At 37.7% G+C, this 19923-nt stretch overlaps 1 protein-coding gene across 4 annotated transcripts in view; it reads right to left on the bottom strand.

Moving 5' to 3' along the window:
* Positions 1-16610: 16610 nt before the first annotated feature.
* UBE2W (ubiquitin conjugating enzyme E2 W) overlaps positions 16611-19923 on the bottom strand; it is a 38750-nt gene continuing 35437 nt past the window's right edge. For all 4 annotated transcript variants that reach the window (XM_067553607.1, XM_067553609.1, XM_067553608.1 and 1 more), the window contains one exon: positions 16611-18215. In XM_067553607.1, the coding sequence (XP_067409708.1) occupies positions 18202-18215 (14 nt within the window). In that variant the 3' untranslated portion in view covers positions 16611-18201. The remainder of the gene's footprint in view (positions 18216-19923) is intronic.

Below are 19923 nucleotides of genomic sequence, written 5' to 3'. Positions count from 1 at the left end.
ACACATTCATTATGAGAATTAACACATTAGATCTACAAGGCTGTGGTTTAAAAGCAATTTCAATAATAGTTGCCTGAGACCGGAATGAGTCCAGAGTCTACAATTCTTTCAGAACAGGTTGATTAGAAATAGTTATTTTATAACTCCATGAGAACTTTTAAAATCATTAGCATCATTAAAAACAAGTAGCAGATTGCTATAACTACCAATAGCAAGAAAGTACAAAATGCCACCTCTATCAGGATTTCCAAGCACTGATGGCATAACCGCATACCACTTCTGTTTTCCTAAATATTCTGTATATTAGAAGGAATAATTTAACACCCACTACACAACTGTACATATTAAATTTAATGCAGGCATCTTAGTAAGTTTTGTCCATGTTGATAGAACACCATGATGAAATTTGTAACTGGTTTAAATACACTTTGGGCACATTTAATACAATCATATAGTTACATACTCATTGGTGACATGTCATCTCACACTCTATCTCCACTCCTCTTCCACCTGTCATTCTCCTTTCACAGCTTAATTTGTTTGAAAAAAATTGTTTCCAAAAGTACATAATCCAATTTTCAACATACATTTCTGCTATCATTTGACATTAGTTTGGTTGATAATGCAAATACTCATTTTTATAAGCCTATTACAATCATTTATATATTATAGAGTTCATTCCATTGCTGAATCACCACTCTGTATAAAGACCTTTTATTAATACAGTTAGGGGATTTTTAGTTAATCCAATATTATAGGAACATGTGCTATAATTCAATAAATGGGTAGCAATGTCAGATTACAAGGAAATAATATTCTACAACATCCTATAATACAGTATGACAAAATTCCAGTGTCACAGATTCCCAGGTTGTGTGAACTTTAATATTTTTATGCTTTTTTGTATACCAACAGTCCCAGTTTTAAAAAAATTATTTGCATGTTTAAGATGCGTAAAATGTAAAAAAACCCAAAAATCTGCTCTTGTACGGATTACAAATCTACTCTGCAGTAACCAAAAGACCATTTCAAATGTGATAGTTTGCTATATAATTTTAATAGGCTGAACTTTTCTTCATTAAATATTAAGGAAACCTAGAGTTTGTATATCAATATATCAGCAAAAAAAGATAGAAAAGTGAATTTCCCCTTTTCAAGTCACTTCAAATGTACTACACAGCTACAGAATATTTTCTTCTGATGTTGAACCATGAGGACCTGTCTAAAAGTATGTTTATATAGCACACCAGTGACATGATGAGCTTCACCATGGCCGACCAAAGATAATGTTAACAGGTGCTTTATTAATTTTAAATACCATTCTCACACTGTGTGGAGTGACTCATGACCGTGAGTGCCTATCCATAGGCGTTAGAACAATTTTTATAGTGGGAGTGCTGAGAGCCATTGAATCAAACTAGAAACCCTCTATATAATGGAAACCACTTCAAGCCAGGGGGTGCATCAGCACCCCAAGTACCCCTAGTTCTAGCACCTATGTGCCTATCTCATGGCAGACTGTCAAAAACAGGGCAGAGTCCCCAAACTGGTGGTGTGTTCTATAAAGATTTCACCATGGCCATAACAAATGTGAATTTCTGGATCACTAACAGTCTTACTATGGAGTCGCAGACAGTGCCCTAGACTCTCCAGTGTATCTTGCCACCCAGACAAACTAGATTTAGTGATAAATGGTCACTTATACCAAAAATCACACCACATTCAGGTTCCTTCCAGTCCCAAGAGACTTACACCAAAGACAACTGTAGCCAATCCTGTAATATACTATCTAAAGGTTTATTAACTAGAAAAAAGAAATGAGTCATTTATAGGTTAAAGCAAGCAAACGTACACAACAGTGAGTTACCATCTAAATCCTAAGAGTGACGGAGTTGTAGTGATTTGTCAACTCAAAGCGTCTTTCAGGGTGGACCTAGGAGGCAGCTGCTGGGGATCTCGCTTCAGTTTAGTCTCTGGCCCGTCAGAGTTCAAACAGCCATAAAGATAAAACAAAACGTTACAGGAAAATTTTCTATTTCTTTCAGTCAGCTTCCAAGTCCACAGGACAATCTTCCTTGCACAGCATTTCCAAGGTGCAATAGGGCCATAAACCAATCCTCTGTATTCCAATGTTGTTTGATGGCTCATCTGATTTTAATAGTACTTCTGGATGGGGAACAGAAGAGTTGATTCCTGTGCTCACAAGTTCAGAGCAAACATTTTCAAAGTTATAAAGCAAAATTTACATATTTGTTTGTAGCATGGAATACAGATATTGCAAGACAAATTAATACATGCAGTAATTTACAAGCATTTCATAGAATCTAAATACTAAATACATTTTTATAAGACTAATACCTATGTTGAGCAAAACTAACATACAGGTGAACTTGTCTGGTCTCCAGCTAGGAGTTTGTTAGTTCTTAGATTATGCCTGCAACCTGGGCAAGAGCTGGCATCTGGGCTGCCAGGGCCACAACCATTACATTTTAACATACACATGACACAAACAGTTATACCATATATTGTACACAATTGAAAGACGAGGCCTGGGGAGTAACAAAGAACCCTATGAATATGAAAAAGCATTTTACCCAACAATTTGCTGATACAAAAATATTAATACAACAGGAGCTCTGCATCTAATGCAATCACAGATACAATATACACATGTACCAAATGCTTTCGTGACCATTACAAATTAACGTTAAATAATGCTTGTTTACTTTGATAGACATTCTGTGCCTTTAGTGCTTTTATATGTAATTAACACATTACTGGACAGTCTTTCATTATAGCATACTTTTATTAATTGTATTAGCCTTTTGCTCTTGAGGTCTGGGGTTCAGAATTTAGTAATTTTAGTAAGGACTAGAACATGCTTCCAAGATCTTTATTTTAAGAAAGTACAGAGATACATTAAACTGAAGTTTTGGCTAGAACCTTCTCTGAAGAACCTGGAGTGCTCCCCTCTCAACACCATAGTAGGTGGGTTACACCACAAACATTAAGATTTTAGTACGTTTTTTGTTTGCTTTAATAATCATACACTGTATTGGAGTAACTGTATTAATGAGCAAATGTCAAATACAAGTGTTAACACAGTGACAATGTTTTAAAAGTCCATCACAAAGTGTCCTTCCATAAACATATATTGGTCTGAGTGAGTCTAGAAAAAAACTGGTGCCATTAACAACAGAAACAGGAAATTGAGGCAACGGCTTATTTCCAACAGCACTACAGCAGGAATCTGCTTTTAAATCAGTTCATTGATCATATGTTTTTCTTAGCCATACATTTAAAAACATTTACACTAAAAAAATCAAAGTTAAGAATTTACAAATGTTGATATTAAAATTAAAAAAGTTGAATCTAGATGAGCCTATTCATAATGCACCAATGGACAGTGTATTCTACTGTTAACATATAATTATTGCTTATATTTCATAAACAGTTGAGAGACAATACTCAAACCTGTAACTTCTGCTAACATCGGAAGGACAAGTTATTTAAATAAAAAAGCAGTGGTCTCTATAAAACAATTAAAAAAGGAGACCCAGGTGTTTGGAATCATGTCTAATTAAAAATTGCAATTACTAAAATAAACCTAATTCATGTGACTCTGCCATTTTCTCCAGCACTATGGACACAGCACAGTGATAACTATGAAAGATGATAAAGTGCAAGTGGAAAAGTAGATTTTTGGTTACGGAGTGTTTTATACAGTGAACTAAAATATTACCCTGAATAGCTTCCATAAATTGCATAGTTTACAAGTAAATACATGATCTTTAATGCAAGAACTGTTCCAGTTAATTGAGAAAATTTGCTTCTTATATTCCCATGAAAGAATTGAGAACAGTAAACTTTAAAAATTCTCAATGTTGAATTATTTTTCATGATTCACAACAACAACAACAAGACACACAGTATTTTCAGGAACCAATGCAGGGAACTAAATCAGAATTTACACTAGTTACTGTATGTTCAGCTCTTCCTGGTTCTTCTCTAACCTACATAGAATGGAGAAACTGGTACTATGTATCCCATATGTTAAAAAGTATGCAAGTTCTGACCAGTCTCAATCTCATTTACCTAAGCATATTCAGTTTGCACATTTTTTAAACATATGCGTTACAGAACTACTTAATCTAACCAAGATGATCTGATTTTATTGTTACAGGATTTGATCCATGTTCCTCGTTCTTCACTGTATCAACCTTGAGTGGCCTGATGGCTCAAATTCTGCAAGGTCACACATTCCGCTGTAATCATTTGCTTTTATCGTATGTCTACTGAAGTGGTAGAAAACAGTATTTATAGTCATTGCATATGAAAACATTAAGGCCCTGTCCACACAAAACTTGTACCACTTCAATTATATCTAGTACAGTTAAACTGTACAATCCACAGTTATTCTGGTATAAAAATGCTTGCAGCAGTATAACTTATTCCCATACAGGCAGGGGAGTAAGCTTTCCCAGTTTAAGCACACTTATATCAGCATAACTGCAGCCATAGTAAGGATTGTACCAGTATAACTATATCTGGTTGGTTTGTTTTTTTTAAATCACACCCGTCAGTTTTACAGGTACAACCACAATGCTCACATTTAATTTGTTTTAGACTATAACAACTTGACTGGTTTCATCTTAACTATTTGTTTCCATATGTCCTTTTACCACCTTATATTTCTGTATAAGGAACTGCAGAATTTGTATATATAACTATGTTCTGCCTTGTTACAACTGGAGAAAATGTGATTGTATATGAACATGTATTTGTGTCTCACACAAGTTCATCCCCAGAATGCCACTGTTTATAGAAGCTATACTTTCCATACCTGAAAGCTGTAGGCATGCCCAGAGGCATGAGCCCTACAAGAAAAAAAAGACAGGCGCTACAAGAGACGCCATCCATTCCCACAGCCCTCCACCTGCCAGGCCAGGCCAGGCCAGGCCAACAAGTTGAAATGATAATGCCACAACAGAGCCAGTAGATTGGCAATACAGAACTGTAAACCCCCAGTGGAATACATTTGTCTCCCAAATAGGTCCAGCTTTTTTGCGTTCATATTTTTGAGAATGGAGCTTGCCTGCCCCTGCCTGTCCCTTTAGTGGTGGCTGCAGCCATCACTAAGGACCCTGGGGGAGGATGGGAAAACAAGCAGTCAAATCCTGTGGCTGGCACATTCTTTTCGGCCTACTTTGATGTAGGAGCCAGAGAAGAAGGGGTTTCCTACAATGCTTTAACAGCCCCAGGACGACTGCCTCATTAATGGGCAGTGCGATCTCTAACATGTCTATCAATATGTGTGAGGTGTCCTTGAATTCCTCCATTTCTAGGCCCAGGCTGGATGCTACCTGCTTGAGGAAGTCCTGGTGAGCCTTAAAAAGTCATCTTGTGGCAGAAGATTACTGGGTCCTGCCACCACCTCATCCGGAGAAGATGACTATAGGGTTTGCACAGAGGGAGGCGCTCCTTCTTTCTCCACCTCCACTATGTCCCCTGGGGGCATTTCTTGGGTCTCACTCCCTCAGCCCATTTGTCCATGTGTGGAGCGGGCAAGCACCCTCTGTCCGCTCGCTACTTTTTGTGTTGTTTTCTCAGCAATGGGGATGGACAGTGGTGCCGAGATGTACTCAGTGCTGGCAGCGTGTGCCTCACCGATGCCGATGTACTTGGCGCTGAGTCAGAGACCAGCCTGAGAGCAGCTTCCATCAAAATCACCTTTAGTCTTATATGTCCTGCTTTTTTCTGGTATGGGGCTTAACACTCCAACAGATGTGGCACCTGTCCTTTCCATACGATTCCGCCAAACACTTCAAGCAGTTGGTGAGAGGATTGCTATTGGGCATGTGCTTCCTGAAGGAGGCACAGAGCTTGAAGCCCAGAGACCAGGGCATGCCTGGCCCTTAGGTGTGAAATCCTTCAAGGAACGGGACCATAACTGTCTAACATCTATATACACTAACTACGATGAACAAAACCACTAACGGAGAAGCCTTGCTGAAAGCAAGCAAGAAAACAAGCTGTTCCATCAACCCTCATGGGCGGTAAGAAGGAATTGAGAGGGCCAGCAGTGCCCCTTATACTGGCACATATACATGTGGCTCTAGAGGGTGCTAGAGCTGGCCCTACAGATATCACTAGGGGGAAAATCTCCGGCAACCATGCAGTAATGCGTGCACACCTGACGTGGAAAGGACATAAGCAAGCACTCAAAGAATTGCTCCCTCACTAGGGTATTGTGCCTCTAACTATACTGCTATAATTAAAGCAGTACAACTTTGTATACAGACAAGACCTAACAATCATAGAACATCAGACATGGTGTGAGGAATGTTGCAAACAAATAAATCCCTTGTACCAAAAGTGATCCCATTTAATCATTTTTTTAGAACTATGGAAATCCCTTATGGGCAACTGCACAAGATCTGCCCTAATTAAGTGATATTTGAAATGGTATACTCTTAAGACCAAGAATACCTGTATTAAACAGGGAGGACTCCTTCATAAAGAGATGCATGCATTAATTATTCCTGCACTACTGAACTTTATTTTCTGCACAGCTTCACAAGTTAAAAAACATCAAATGGCGATGCTACAAAGAGCATGTAATGATAGGGACAGAACTAAAGCAGCATTAAGCAGCTATGTATAGCCTGCACCTACAAGCAAGCTAGATATGATGCATGAGAGAACGTATACAAGGATTACTAGCACTGCCATACACCAAAAATCTCAACAGCTGTTAGGCACAGCTTCTAGGGAATTGCTAGTAGGGGTTCTGCAGTTTCTTCCTCTGTGCTATTTTCTATCCATGCCCATTACTTTAATCTTTGCTTTCCCCCTCCACTCCCCCGCCCAAAAAAAATTATAGCTCTTGGAACATCTGGTCTCTCATACCATTTTAGGGAGGATGACAGCATGCAACTCTAAAATATGCAATCCTAAAGGAATTCTGTAAAAAAAATTTACACATCCTAACCTAAAGCAAATACCATTTCATTTTTTACCTTCTGCTAAAAAGTTTCACCTACTAAACAACTTCAGTTTGGCTAAACTAATCCATGATTTCTTCATGCACTTCCGTTACAGTTGTCTCCCTTTTCCAGACTTGTTTTTATCCATTATACTGCAGTATTTAAAAAGTTTGGTCTATATATTATCGCACCTTCTACAAGACAGATGTATTATAGTTATAGATGGCAAGAGTAAGCTATTGTTGTAACAAAGCATGCTGAAAGGAGGAAAATTAAGGTTGTGTTAAATAGAGATAACATTTTAATGGCATTAAATGAAATGGTTAAGGCAGTCTGGGAAAGAGAAGACTTACTACGTAAGTGTAAAGCATGATGACAGGGAGCAACGCTCAGTAACTCTGGGACTCACTCCTGCTTTAGGCCTTATGTTCCTAAAAGCTTCAGGGCTTTAGCTGGCCACCTGCAGGGGGTCAGGGACGGAGTTAAAAAAAGCATATGCTGGGTTTTGGAGTCTTTTTGGTCTCCATCCTCTCAAGCATCAGAGACAGCCATGGCTGGAGATGGGACACTGAACACAGACGATCAGTGCTCTGAAGTGGCACCAAGCATTTTCTGTCTGTCTCAGGTGCTTGCCTTGCTGGTTCTTGCTCAAATGCTCAGGATCTGATGAACGTATGGGGTCCGGAAAGAATTTTCCTCCAAGTCAGACTGGCAGTGACCTTGGGAGGTTTTCACCTTCTTCTGGAACTTGTGAGCACGGGCACGCGCCACAAATTATCTGGGTATCTCTCACTTAATAATTTCCCTGCCATTGTAGGGTTTGGGCCCCGGTGCACCTTGATCCCTATTCTATTATATGCCACAGGCAGAGTCCAGTCTCCTGTGGGCCATAATACTTTGGTCTAATTTCAGTTGTTGGGTTTCATGTGGGGTGCTATTAATGGCCTGTGATATACAGGTCAGATTAGATGATTAAGGCCAGAAGGGACCATTCAAACACTATGATTTATTTCAACAAGCCCCCCCCACACTCCTGAACAAAGCTTTTGGGTGCTAATAACAATTTACTACAAATAAGCCCCCATGTTCTCCAACAAATAGCTGGCCTAAATTTCACAGCAAGATTTTTGTATGCTGTGGCAAGTTAGTGCTACAGACTGGAAATTCTGCAGCAGCTTCAGTTAAGGTTTAAAAGGTAGATTTTTAATGAATATCAAATTGAACACCACACAATACAACAGTCCCCATTACTAATTTTAATATTAAGTTGCATTTATTTTTCACTGTCACTACTTTCAGTTTTTAATAAGCAGTTATGTGCTGGCTACATCTGTCAATACAACCACATCCTGAAAGTTGGAAGTTTTGACAAGTTGAGGGAGAAGGGATGAGAAAGAACTGGAACTTTTATCATCAGGTGAGTTTGAGGATATGAGGTAAGCACATTAGTTGGACGTTTTTGTAAAAATAGCAAAGTAATTAATGTTAACACTTAAATTGTCACCTTGAGGTTTTGAATTTTTAAAATTTAAGATGAACAGGGCAGCTCACATCTTTCAGAGACCTTGTTTCAGGTTGTCTGCTGGTGCAGGATGACAGAATTGCACTGATTTACATTCAAGACTCTCTTTGCAGAGAGCGAGCTCTATATAAATAAAAAAAGCTTAGTCTAGAGCAGGTGTAGTTATTTTGTCAATGTCCAAATTTCTTGATCAAGGTATAGTCCAGATCCAGACTCCAGAGAAACATTTTTTCACACCACAATAACAATAAGTAAAAAGATTTTGCGGTCTGTTCAAAATCATCTGGTAGATCAGATTTGGCCCATGGTCCACCTAGTGGCTACCCGTGGTTTAGAGCATGATGCTATAGTAAATTCTATAGCTGCAGATTATATGGGCCCTGATAACGTCCAAAATGAGGTAATGTGAGACTTGTGAGAAGTATTATGCCACACTACTTCACAGAGCAATAGTAAACAAATGCTATTAAGTTAGTACAGGAATAAGGAAAACTTATCTACATTATCTTCCTGCTTCCTCAAGGGAAGAGAAAAAAAATCCAGGATTGTCACTCCTAGGTCTTTGATCCTTTGTGAACGATTGCAAATCTTCTCCTTTTCTTAAGCTGTTTTGAACCTTCAAGGCAACAGCAGGAGCAGAGCCTGAGCAAGGCCCCTTACTAGCCATTTTAGTGCTAACCTGCCCTCCCACAGGTATAAATGCTGCCCTAGCATTTTCAAGTTCTCACAGAGAAAAACACCAATTCAAAATAAGTAAGATCATAAAAGCATCAGACAAGAAAAATGAAAAATAAGATTCAAAAGATCTGCAGAACAGTAGCCTCTAAACTCTGAAGTGAGTGTAGGCAAATGGATTCCTGCAAGGTGATATCTAAAAGCAGAATTACAAGGTAAGTAGTTTTCCTCTCTTGAGAGTCCAAGAGTGAGTTCTTAGAAGATAAGCTTAAAAGGATGTCTCAAAAGAAAGAGAATATGGTAGAAACCAGAAGTGAACAAGGCCGATGCCAAGAGTGTACAAAGAAGGATTTTAAATATATTACACACACCCTAAACTCATTAGGTGTAATGTACAGCCTGTAAAATGAGGTCACAAATAAAAACACCACATTTGTAAAGATTGATCAACTGAAAATAAGGAATATTGTAAAATAAAACTTTTTGGAGAACGACATAATATGCTTCTGTGGAAGGTCAAATCCTGGGGTACAGAAATCAAAGCAGGATTCCTTCTAGGGGGCCAAATCAAAGCAGTAATGCTTTGCACATATGCATAGAGAAGATTATGCAACTGCTTCACAGGAGTCTGGCATGGAAACATCTGAGGCATCCAACAATAGCAGCCTTGCCTCAAACCAAGTGAGGTATAATGACCTAGTTTCAGGCCAGCTACATTACAACAATGAGACATGCAGTCAGACACCAATCTGTACAAAGTCCTCTTAATATTACTTAGCAAACTATCAATAAAAAATCTGAGCAGGCATTAGTTCACTCCATTCCTATGGAGAAGAGTTGCTCGGAATGAACCTGTTGGAATGAGGGCTGTTGCCTGAATTAGAGACTCATTAATGTGGATCTCTGACATAACACTGGACAAAAGTTTCAGATCAGTCTGTCACTTAGGACCTAAAGCTCACTTAACTCTGCAAGCTGATGTCACTGTCACAAGAAAAATTAACTTCCATGTAAAAAGGAAGGTCATGGAAATGAGTGGCACAATAAAAAAAGCTTTGATCAGCTTCAACAGGACCATGTTAATATCCCACTGACAGTCTTAATATGATGTTTCAAGTTTATATGGGACTGGACGTATGAAGATGCAGAGACCACAGCCCAATCCAGTAATAGGGATTGAACCGCTGACAAATGTACTTGGAGTCAATCTTAGATTTTGAGAAGTGAAGTTGGCCAAGCAGTTTTTGTGCATGGTAAATTAAAGGGCCCATTTGGGCCTAACTGAACCACACCACAAACCTTTTCTACTTTTTAGGTCCTTTCTGGTATTTTCTGGGGTATCAAAAGGACATGAGCCACCTATGCAATGCCAATGAATATCTACTCTGTCAAGAATCAAGCTAACAGAGACCTCCTTGGATGGGACAGTGCCATGGTCCTGAGACACTCACCCTGATGGCATCAGCAAGAGTTCAGAACCTGGTGTCTGGAACAGAATGGGGTTATAATCAGGATCAAACTCGTCTCTCCTAAGCTTTGCCAGGACCTTTTCTAGTTGACAGACTGATGAAAAGGCATACAGAAGCCTCCTCTTGCTAATTTGGCCTTTCCTCAGTGCCCACAAACCTTGAGGTGAGTGGCATCCTTCACTGGAGGAAGGTCTCATCTTCCACTTGCTGATCCAGAGATCTTTTCCAAAAATCTAATCAATACAACAGAGCTCTCCTGTCAGGTATATGGCTACTACAAATGTCTTGTCGGTTAGAGCCTTCCTGACTTGTCTGAACCAGGAACTTTTTTTGAGATCTGCAAAGGTTCTTAGAGCATACAGGACCAACCTAATTTTCAGAACATATACAGAACTGATGTTCCTGGAGAAACCACATAGCTGGATGTGGAGTCCTTCCACAGGACTTCCTTATTCCAGGTTGGACACATCTGTGGTCACTGTCATTTGGACAAGTAGTGTTTGGAAGTACATTTCTACCAGACTTTCTTTGAACTGCCTCCTGGCCAGGAAGGCCCAGAAGTCATTGTTATCCAGATGTGATGGGAGAGTCCCTCTGTCTCTGCTTCTGCTGGGATCACAAGATCATGTGCAGACATGTTACAGGTAATACAAAAAAACTGCAGCTCTAAGGCCCAACATTCATAGTATAGTCCAAGGTGTGAGCTACTAGCTTACAAGTTGTTTTTTTTTCTGTAGACTACAAGTGTCTTGGATCCTATTCTAAAGCAGGAAGTCTTCTTGTTGTACTGTGTACAACAGACATGTACTCCAAAATGTCTGCTGGAGAACAGTTACGACTTTGGGTATTTTAGCAGCCTTATTGACTCCTACATGCTGCTGGTTTACAGATTCCAAGGCCAGAAGGGGCTACTGTGATAATTTAGCTTAACCTTCTGTATAAACAGACCACAGAACTTCCCCAAAATAATTGCTAAAGCACATCTTTCAGAAAAACATCCAATCTGAATTGAAAAATTGTCAATGATGGAGAATCCACCACAACTCTTGGTAAGTTGTTCAAATAGTTAACCACTCTGTTAAAAATGTACACCTTATGTCCAGTCTGAATTTGTCTAGTTTCAACAACTTCCAGCCATTGGATTTTGTTATACGTTTCTCTGCTACAACTGAAGAGCTCATTACTAAATATTTGTTCCCCACATAGGAAGACTAATCAAGTCACCCCTTATCCTTCTCTTTGTTAAGCTAACAAGATTGAGTTTCTCGAGTCTATTACTATAAAGGCCTGTTTTCTAATCCCTGAATAATTCTCCTGGCTCGTCTCTGAATGCTCTCCAATTTATATACATCCTTCTTGAATTGTGGACACCAGAACTGAACATAGTATTCCAGCAGTGGTCATACCATTACCAAACAAACAAGTAAAATAAACTTTTACTTCTACTGAAGATTCCTGTTTATGCATCCAAGGATTGTATTAGTCCTTTTGGCCACATCACCGCACTGGGAGCTCATTTGTAGCTGATTATCCACCAGGATCCCCACACCTTTTTCAGAGTCACTGCTTCCCATAGAAGTCTCCCATGCTATAGGTAGGGCCTATGTTCTTTGCTCTTAGATGTACACATTTACAATAAGCCATACTAAAATGCGTATTGTTTGCTTGAACCCAGCTTACCAAGCAATCCAGTGACATGTCCTCTTCCATATTTACCACTTTATGTCAGTTTTCTTCTTCCAGGTCATTAATAAAAATGTTAAATAATGTAAAGCCAAGAACTGATCCCTGCAGGACCCCATCAGAAACAAACTCATTCGATGATGAACACACCCATTCGATGACGTGGTTTGATTAGAGTGGGATCCTTGATGAACAAGTTGTCTAAATACAAAAACGTGCACTTCCAGCTTGCACAAGTAATTAGAATGACCAGACATCTTGTGAAGACATATGAACAAGTCTGAAAACATTGAATGGGTAATGCGGTTTTCCTGTGAAAAGTGTAATAAAGGGATACTTCTAGTGTTTGGGAACTAAGTCCAAAGTCTAGAGCCAGTCACTTTTACCTGAGTCAGGATGACCACCAAACACTTCTTTGACCTAGTATTGAATCAGTTCTGTAAGAAGCGATGGGTCAGAGCCTTCCCATCTTTAACAGAAAATATCTGGGGGGGAAAACCCTCTACCATTTGAACAAGATCCCTGAGAGGAGACTGAACTGAGAGGACAGCATGGCCATTCTCTCATTTAATCTTTGCAAAGAGGTCTTCAGTTGCTCCCTAAAAAGTCTCTCTGATATCACATTGGTCCTTGAGCTTGCTCTGGACCACCCCAGATGGCTGCAACCAAGCAGACCTACTGGCATCTACCACCAAGACAGTAACACTTGTCACTGTTACCGCTTTAAAGAGGTATAATACAGGCCACGACTGTGGTCTCAAAAAATAGTTAGTTCATCACATTTCTCTTGGGGAAGAGAATTTAACAGTCTTGAGCCTTTCTTCCATAGCTCCGCTTGACCTTTGGCCATGAAGGCAATCCATGACATGAAGGACTGCAACTGTGGACTGTTCGATACTTCATCCAAATGACTCCTAAACATTGCAGGTCAGGAATTGAAGTACTCTTGGCCTTTCCTTTAAATAGGGTGCCTTCATCAAACTCTACAGGGAGATCCCGCACAGCACCCTCTAGAATGATACACTTGTTCTCAACCACAGCAGTTATACAGGGACTCTGCCACACATTCACCATCAGCCAGATGAAAGGGCATAGCAACACTATTTGACTAAAGATTCCTGGGCCAGGTACTTCATTTGCAGCAGATTTCTCAACTGTTTAATGGAAAAATCAGCCATTCAACAGATTCTGTAAAAACATGCAGAAAAAGTAGCTTCTTTCCTGGAATAACCGACTTGGTGTTCCTCCAAAGTGGAAATGTATTTGGCATCTGAGTTGTCTTCACCATCCGTATCCAATCATTAAGCACTGTCTGCTGACCCATGCAGTGCAGCACTTCTACATTGATTATGTAATCTCTTCAATGAATTCCCAATATTCTTCTTAAACAATGCTGATGGAATGCACTCAGCTTCCTTTTGTGTATTTCTACGATCTGCCATGTTTCTGAGATGTACAAAAATGCTGGAAGCACAACAGGGTTGTGCAATCTCATTTTAGTGTGTAGATATTTCTTACTCTTCCAGATGTTTAACAAATAAGAAAATGATCCACTGGCTTTACCAATTCTTGCCTTCACTAACAAAGTGAAGTAAATTGTTCCCCAGGGAGCAGTTTCCCTATATGTTTATTTTCAAATTACAAAGTGTTCTAAAATAATCTTGCTAAAGGAATATGACAAAAAAGCTCCAAAGGTGCTTAATCCACTCTGAAAACTTAAATTAATAATGCCCAAAAATCTGATGAACATCCCTTAGAATATAAAATACTGGGTCATAACTAGAAGAAAAATAAAATGATGAAAAATTGAGCACAGAATATATAGTACTGCTACTTAAGATAATAAAAATTAAAAGTACTATAGAAGCAGCAGCCAAACGTTTTAGAATTAGCGTCACTGAATTATTTATTTTGAAAATTTAAAGCACATAACACCTTTAATCTCTTCCAATTTTATAAAGATATTCAAAATTCCATTCACTTAAAATTCCCATTGTAGGAGTTGTGGAAACATTGGGCTGGCACACAATTACACATCAACAGCTAAGTGTACATGCATACCAACCAAAGCCAGTATCTCCTCCCCTCACACTGCTCAATTTAACTTTTGATCCTTACAAAAATGGGTTGTAGGAAAGTGGGAGTTCAGCTGACCTTTGGTTTCTATTTCAGAACTTATGGTAAAGGTCACTTTAATGTGCACCTCTCTCAATTTTTAACTACGTTCTGCTAGATTTTAAGAAAAGAAAGATGATAAACACCAAACACCAAAAAACATCTAAAACAATATCGGTCACCAATCTCAAATATTTAAAAGACCTTACTTTTCACAGAATTAGTTTTTGGATACCAAGTTTTCCCTGTCCATCTGAAGCGGAAGATGAGTTTTCATGCCTTTCTGAAGTAGGAAATACACAAAATTATGAACAAATTTATTGATGTGATGCAATATAAATTTCTTCACAGAACAGTCCAAAAACGGTCTCTGAAGTAATCTCTTGCCATAAAAGTAAACGAAAGAGCCTACAGTATTCCTGCTCCCCATTCAATATTTAAAGTGTTTGTCAAAAGGACACCAAAACCATGACATAAGTGTGTATACATATCTATGCAAACTAAAAAATAGCCCCAAGGCAGTATGACAATCTAGTGGATATTCTGTCTTCTGTATTAAGAGTATTTAAATTCGAAGGAAGTATTTCCTTAGGCCTTTACGATATATATACTTGAAGAGGAAAAGGATAAGCACCTCAGTGTTATGTAAACTCCTCTCTTGATTTCCACTACATCATTTTGCAATTACTCTGACAGCTCTGCGTCAGACAGCTAGACAAAGTCCTGGAAATGTTTCCGTACTTTACCATGCAGGGGTCACATTTATTTCCATTCAAGGGCACTCATCTATTTTAAAAACCAAAGTATTTATTGTGTTGTGGTATAAACACACTAAACACAAAACAAGATGTTTAACTCTTTGAATATTGATGTAAAAGAAAAGCAAGGTAGTTTGAAGCAAATTCTGTTGCCACTTCATGTGAGGAACTCCCACTGATAGAGTTCAATACACAGGGTAAAATTCACCCCATGGGGAGGGCCAGCACCACTTCCATCCAACTCAAACCCTATTTTGAGGCAGCACAGCACTATCAGAGTAATTGCACTATTTTGAGGATTTATGTGGTGCATCGGCTTTGTGCTGGTCCTCGCTACAGAGTGAATTTTACCCACCAGACAGCAGCGGAACTCAGAATCCACGTCAATTAGCTTGAGAGGTTTCCTCTTAATATATTTTGCTTTTTTGGTTTTAAATCACAATATCTATATTACTTTAACAAGGTTTTCTTCTTTTGTTTTAACAGCCACATAATTAAGGCCAGCTATTTGATTGTAATCCATACCATAGTGCTGATAGGTGAATCAAAATATAATGCTAAACACTACAGCATGTATCTTTGATAAGATACAGTACATTATAAAGCTCTTTTGAAACCATTATATTATATTATCACAATCCACAGTATGAAAACAATTACATGAATCTTTGACATGATGCACTGTAACAATTCTTTCAAGAGCATTAAGTTGTGTCATAGTACTGTTTCTTTACTGTGGATTAACAAGTGAATATTTTATATGATCCATTATGTGAACCAGCTCTACGAAGAGAAATACATGGAATTCTGCAAGATACATCAATCAAGTCAATCAGTAATACAGAGCAGACATGTTAATAGGAAATAGATTAAATATTCATAAAAAGTTACTGCTCATGCATACTAACAGTTTGCAAACATTAGTAACTAGACTGTTAAGATTTAACTTACATCTGCAAATTCATGCTAAATACAAGTTAGTTATAATTATGAGTAAAACTGTTTCAATTTTCAAAGTGATTTATCGCTCAACAAAAACTGACTTTTTTTTGCTTTTTAAAAAAAAAGGTAAATTGTGAGAGTATATATATTTTATACACCAAATTCATACCCACAACTACTTTTTACTGTTGAGCTCTAAAGGCCAAAAAGGGTTTATAATATAATAGAAAAGGTAGTATAGTAGCTCTACTTTACTGATAGTATCCATAATTCAATGGCTGTGCAACAACACTTTTCTAAAGCAGATCCATTTGAGTTCTACCCACCCTGAGTTCAACATTTACACTTTTTAAAATTTGTGTTTTAAACATTAGCTAACAGAGAAGTATGTACAATGCTATAAAATTTGTCAGTTATTATACAGCAGTAAAAAAAATATTTGAATATTTTCAGCCAATTTTCTTTTTTTTTTTTCCTCTCTTTTTTTTTTTTTTTTAAAGTTTAGCAGTTTCTGGTTCTTATTTTAAAAATAAAGTGAATAATTATTTGATATAGACATTCATTTATTGACTACGGTTTTGTTAGTTAAGGAGTCAACTATAAGGCAACAGTAAAAACAGCATTGTTATAGAAATGTTGCATATGTGTAAAGGTAGTAAGTTTATAAAAGATATCAATCAGTGCTTTCTAAAAAGACAGCCTAGTTGCAGTATCATAAAATTACACAGTGGTGAGAACAATTACGTATTTTTCAACAATTATTTCTCTGTAGAAAAATGCTAATCTAGCTGTAATTAAATTTTTGTGAAGAAAAAGCCTGGAAAAAAAATTATGGCGGCTGTGGGACAAGCAAGTTACGAAAATATACTTTTGTCTAAACTTAAATAAAAAGGTCCACACTTGTGTGTCAAAACATTAAGCCTCTGTCAAAAATGTATTTCTTTCTTTATAATACAGGATTAAAAGACAAGATGATGCTTACAAGGTAAAGAAATAATTTACAAGAAAATATCTTCTGACAAAGCTTTTCAATCAAAATATTATTTTGTAACATTCAGACATGACATACAACACAACAAAAGAAACAGCAAACAAAGTGTTATATGGATTGTTTTCAAACACAAATGAAATATTGTGTAGGCAGTAGGGCTCATGCTGATGGCTAGCAGGAAGTAACAGTGTGCAATCTACATGGAAAAAAGTTCTTATGTACAAATTACAAGCCCAATTACGGACTGCAGCAAATTCAGTTATATCACTGCCATATTCTTGTATCTCCAAAATAAGTCTTGATTAAGCCACTCAGATCTAATTATTACTCATTCCTTTGCTTCAGAGAGATGAGTAACTATATATTAAAAAGGTATTTTTATTTCACCATAGGGATAACATTGTACCTCTCTGCCAATGTCACTTGAAAACCTTCCATGTCAAAACAATTTGACAGCAGATAAACAATTTAATAAATATGTAATGATCTGATTACAGTCCTTTAGTTAAGCATGTTAATTCATGCTGCTAGTTTTGTTATCACAGTGCATAGAATCCAAATATAAAAGAATGAGGTGGTTTCAAAATAATGTTGGATCCCTTGCTTATAATCCCCATATATCTGAAACTTTCCATAAGCCTTATCATGCTTTTTTTTTTTTTTTTTTTTTTTTTTTGGAGGCAGGATCAAAACTTTTCCTTGTATAACATCCATTGCCGGCAATGGATGCAACAAATCCCCCAAGGAGTTCAACTGTTATTGCACAATACATGAAGACCTGGAATTCTGCCAAAAGCTTAAAAATAAATGGAATTTTTTGACATTTTCAGACACCTGCATTAATACTTTATGACTAATAAAAGCATGTCAGTTGCATGGACTGAACCAGCGATCAACATGCGCCCAGAATGCACACTAGTAAAAATGCAGTTAAAGGAAGTAGTCTTCATTGTCTATAGGTCACTTCCAGTCAAAGGTTAAAGTTCAAAGACTGAATGATCAAAGTGCTCATTTTCTCAGTAGGACAATCTTCTGCTAGGAGGATCACACAATGGTGGCATCAACAGGTGTCATCTTTAAAATAAAAAAAAGATTTATGGAAAACAAACACATTCAAATCCCAAATCTGTGAGGTACAGATGCAGAAGCAACTCCTAGCATATACGTTACCATGTAGGTGAAAGTATACCAAATGTCTAACTGGTGTTTTGATAAAGAAAACTGAATACATATTACAAAGCAACTACAAAACTTTGCCTAGTGCCATGCAGTGACTTTAGGAAAAATGGGTTTATCAAAATAAGAATTTAAGTTATTTTTCATATTACATCATTTGTATTCAATATTCAATGATCCAAACAATCCATTGTAAACCTGAAATCAAAAATCTCTTTTCTGTCTGCATTTTGCCCATTCAGGTACACTATATGCATCTTAGTTTAAGCATTTTGATGTTTTGGGCTTTCGTTCTCTGCTTTTGGCTGAAAAATGTTCTTAAGAGATTAAAGAAATACATGAACTTTGCAAGCAGAAGAAAAAATACTAGGGAGGCCACATTCTGAGCAGACCATATCATCACCTGTAACTGAGTAAACTACACAAGGTTCTTCTCCGCTTATTTTTAAAAAGTTATTTGACAAGCTGGACTTCTCAGGAAACTGCTTCCTGACTAATAGTGGCTAGATACACAACTGCTCGTAATTTTGTAATGTGATAGGTCAGTAAGCATAAATTTCAACAGAAGGGGAGAAAATTGCCATTCTCTGCCACAGATGAGTGTTTTAGAAACAACCACAAAAACTGTAGTTGATGTAATACAAGGCAAACTGTAATAATGTTATTGTAAACCTAAGGTCTTTCACATGTATATAATTTCTCCCCCACAAATCCCTAGTAAAACACAATGTTAATGACAACACACTAAGCTTTCAGATTTGTGGCCCCCCCCAATATTTCAAAAGTCATTTGAAGATTTTCGGTATGTTCACAATAATGGTCTAAATTATACACGCAGTTGAATAGATTAGGCCTAAGGGTGGACCTGTCTCGCAGAAGGTATGTTTACATTTCAATAAAACATCCTAGCTGGCTTGTGTCAGCTGACTCGGGCTCATGGGGCTCAGTCTGCAGGCTCTGGGATCCCACGAGACAGGAGGGTCTCAGAGCCCAAACTCCAGCTTGAGCCCATATGTCTAAACTGCATTTTATAGTCTGAGTCAGCTGACAAGGGCCAGCCATGGGTGTTTTATTGTAGTGTAGACATACCCTAAGGCACACTGGGGAAAAAACCCCAAAAACATTCATATTCCAAAGCAAAGGTTTTTGGGTTTTTTTTTTTTTTTTTTTTTTTTGCATGGTCCCCAATTCTACTGCAGATACTTTTGCCGGAAAAAGTTCTGCCTTTTAAAATTTTTCTTCCAAATCTCATCCTACAGTGAAGTTATTTGCATTTGTTAGACAACTGTATATAACAAATAATGTTAGAGAAATGAATATTATATATAGTATGAGAATATATAAACACTGCATACAAGAATATATAAAGGAATTTTGGCTTTTTGAAAGAGTCTTTTCTGATGCAGCATTTCAGAATGAAGCTGAAACTGCTTCAGGGTTGTGTAAACTGTGAAACTTGGTTTGTGTGTCTTAATGTAAAACCTTTGGTCTATGTAAATAGCAAGATGAAGCAGAATGACAAGAGGGCACCAGCTGTGGCCTCTGTAACAAAAACAAGTAAAAAACTCAAGGCCATAAAATAGATAAGTAAGAAGGATAACCACTA

Source organism: Emydura macquarii, unplaced genomic scaffold, assembly GCF_026122565.2.
Source record: "Emydura macquarii macquarii isolate MOO-44397 ecotype Brisbane River unplaced genomic scaffold, CSIRO-AGI_Emac_v2 contig_1477, whole genome shotgun sequence".
NCBI classification, from domain to species: Eukaryota; Metazoa; Chordata; order Testudines; family Chelidae; genus Emydura; species Emydura macquarii.
This window is presented reverse-complemented; position numbering and strand designations above follow the sequence as displayed.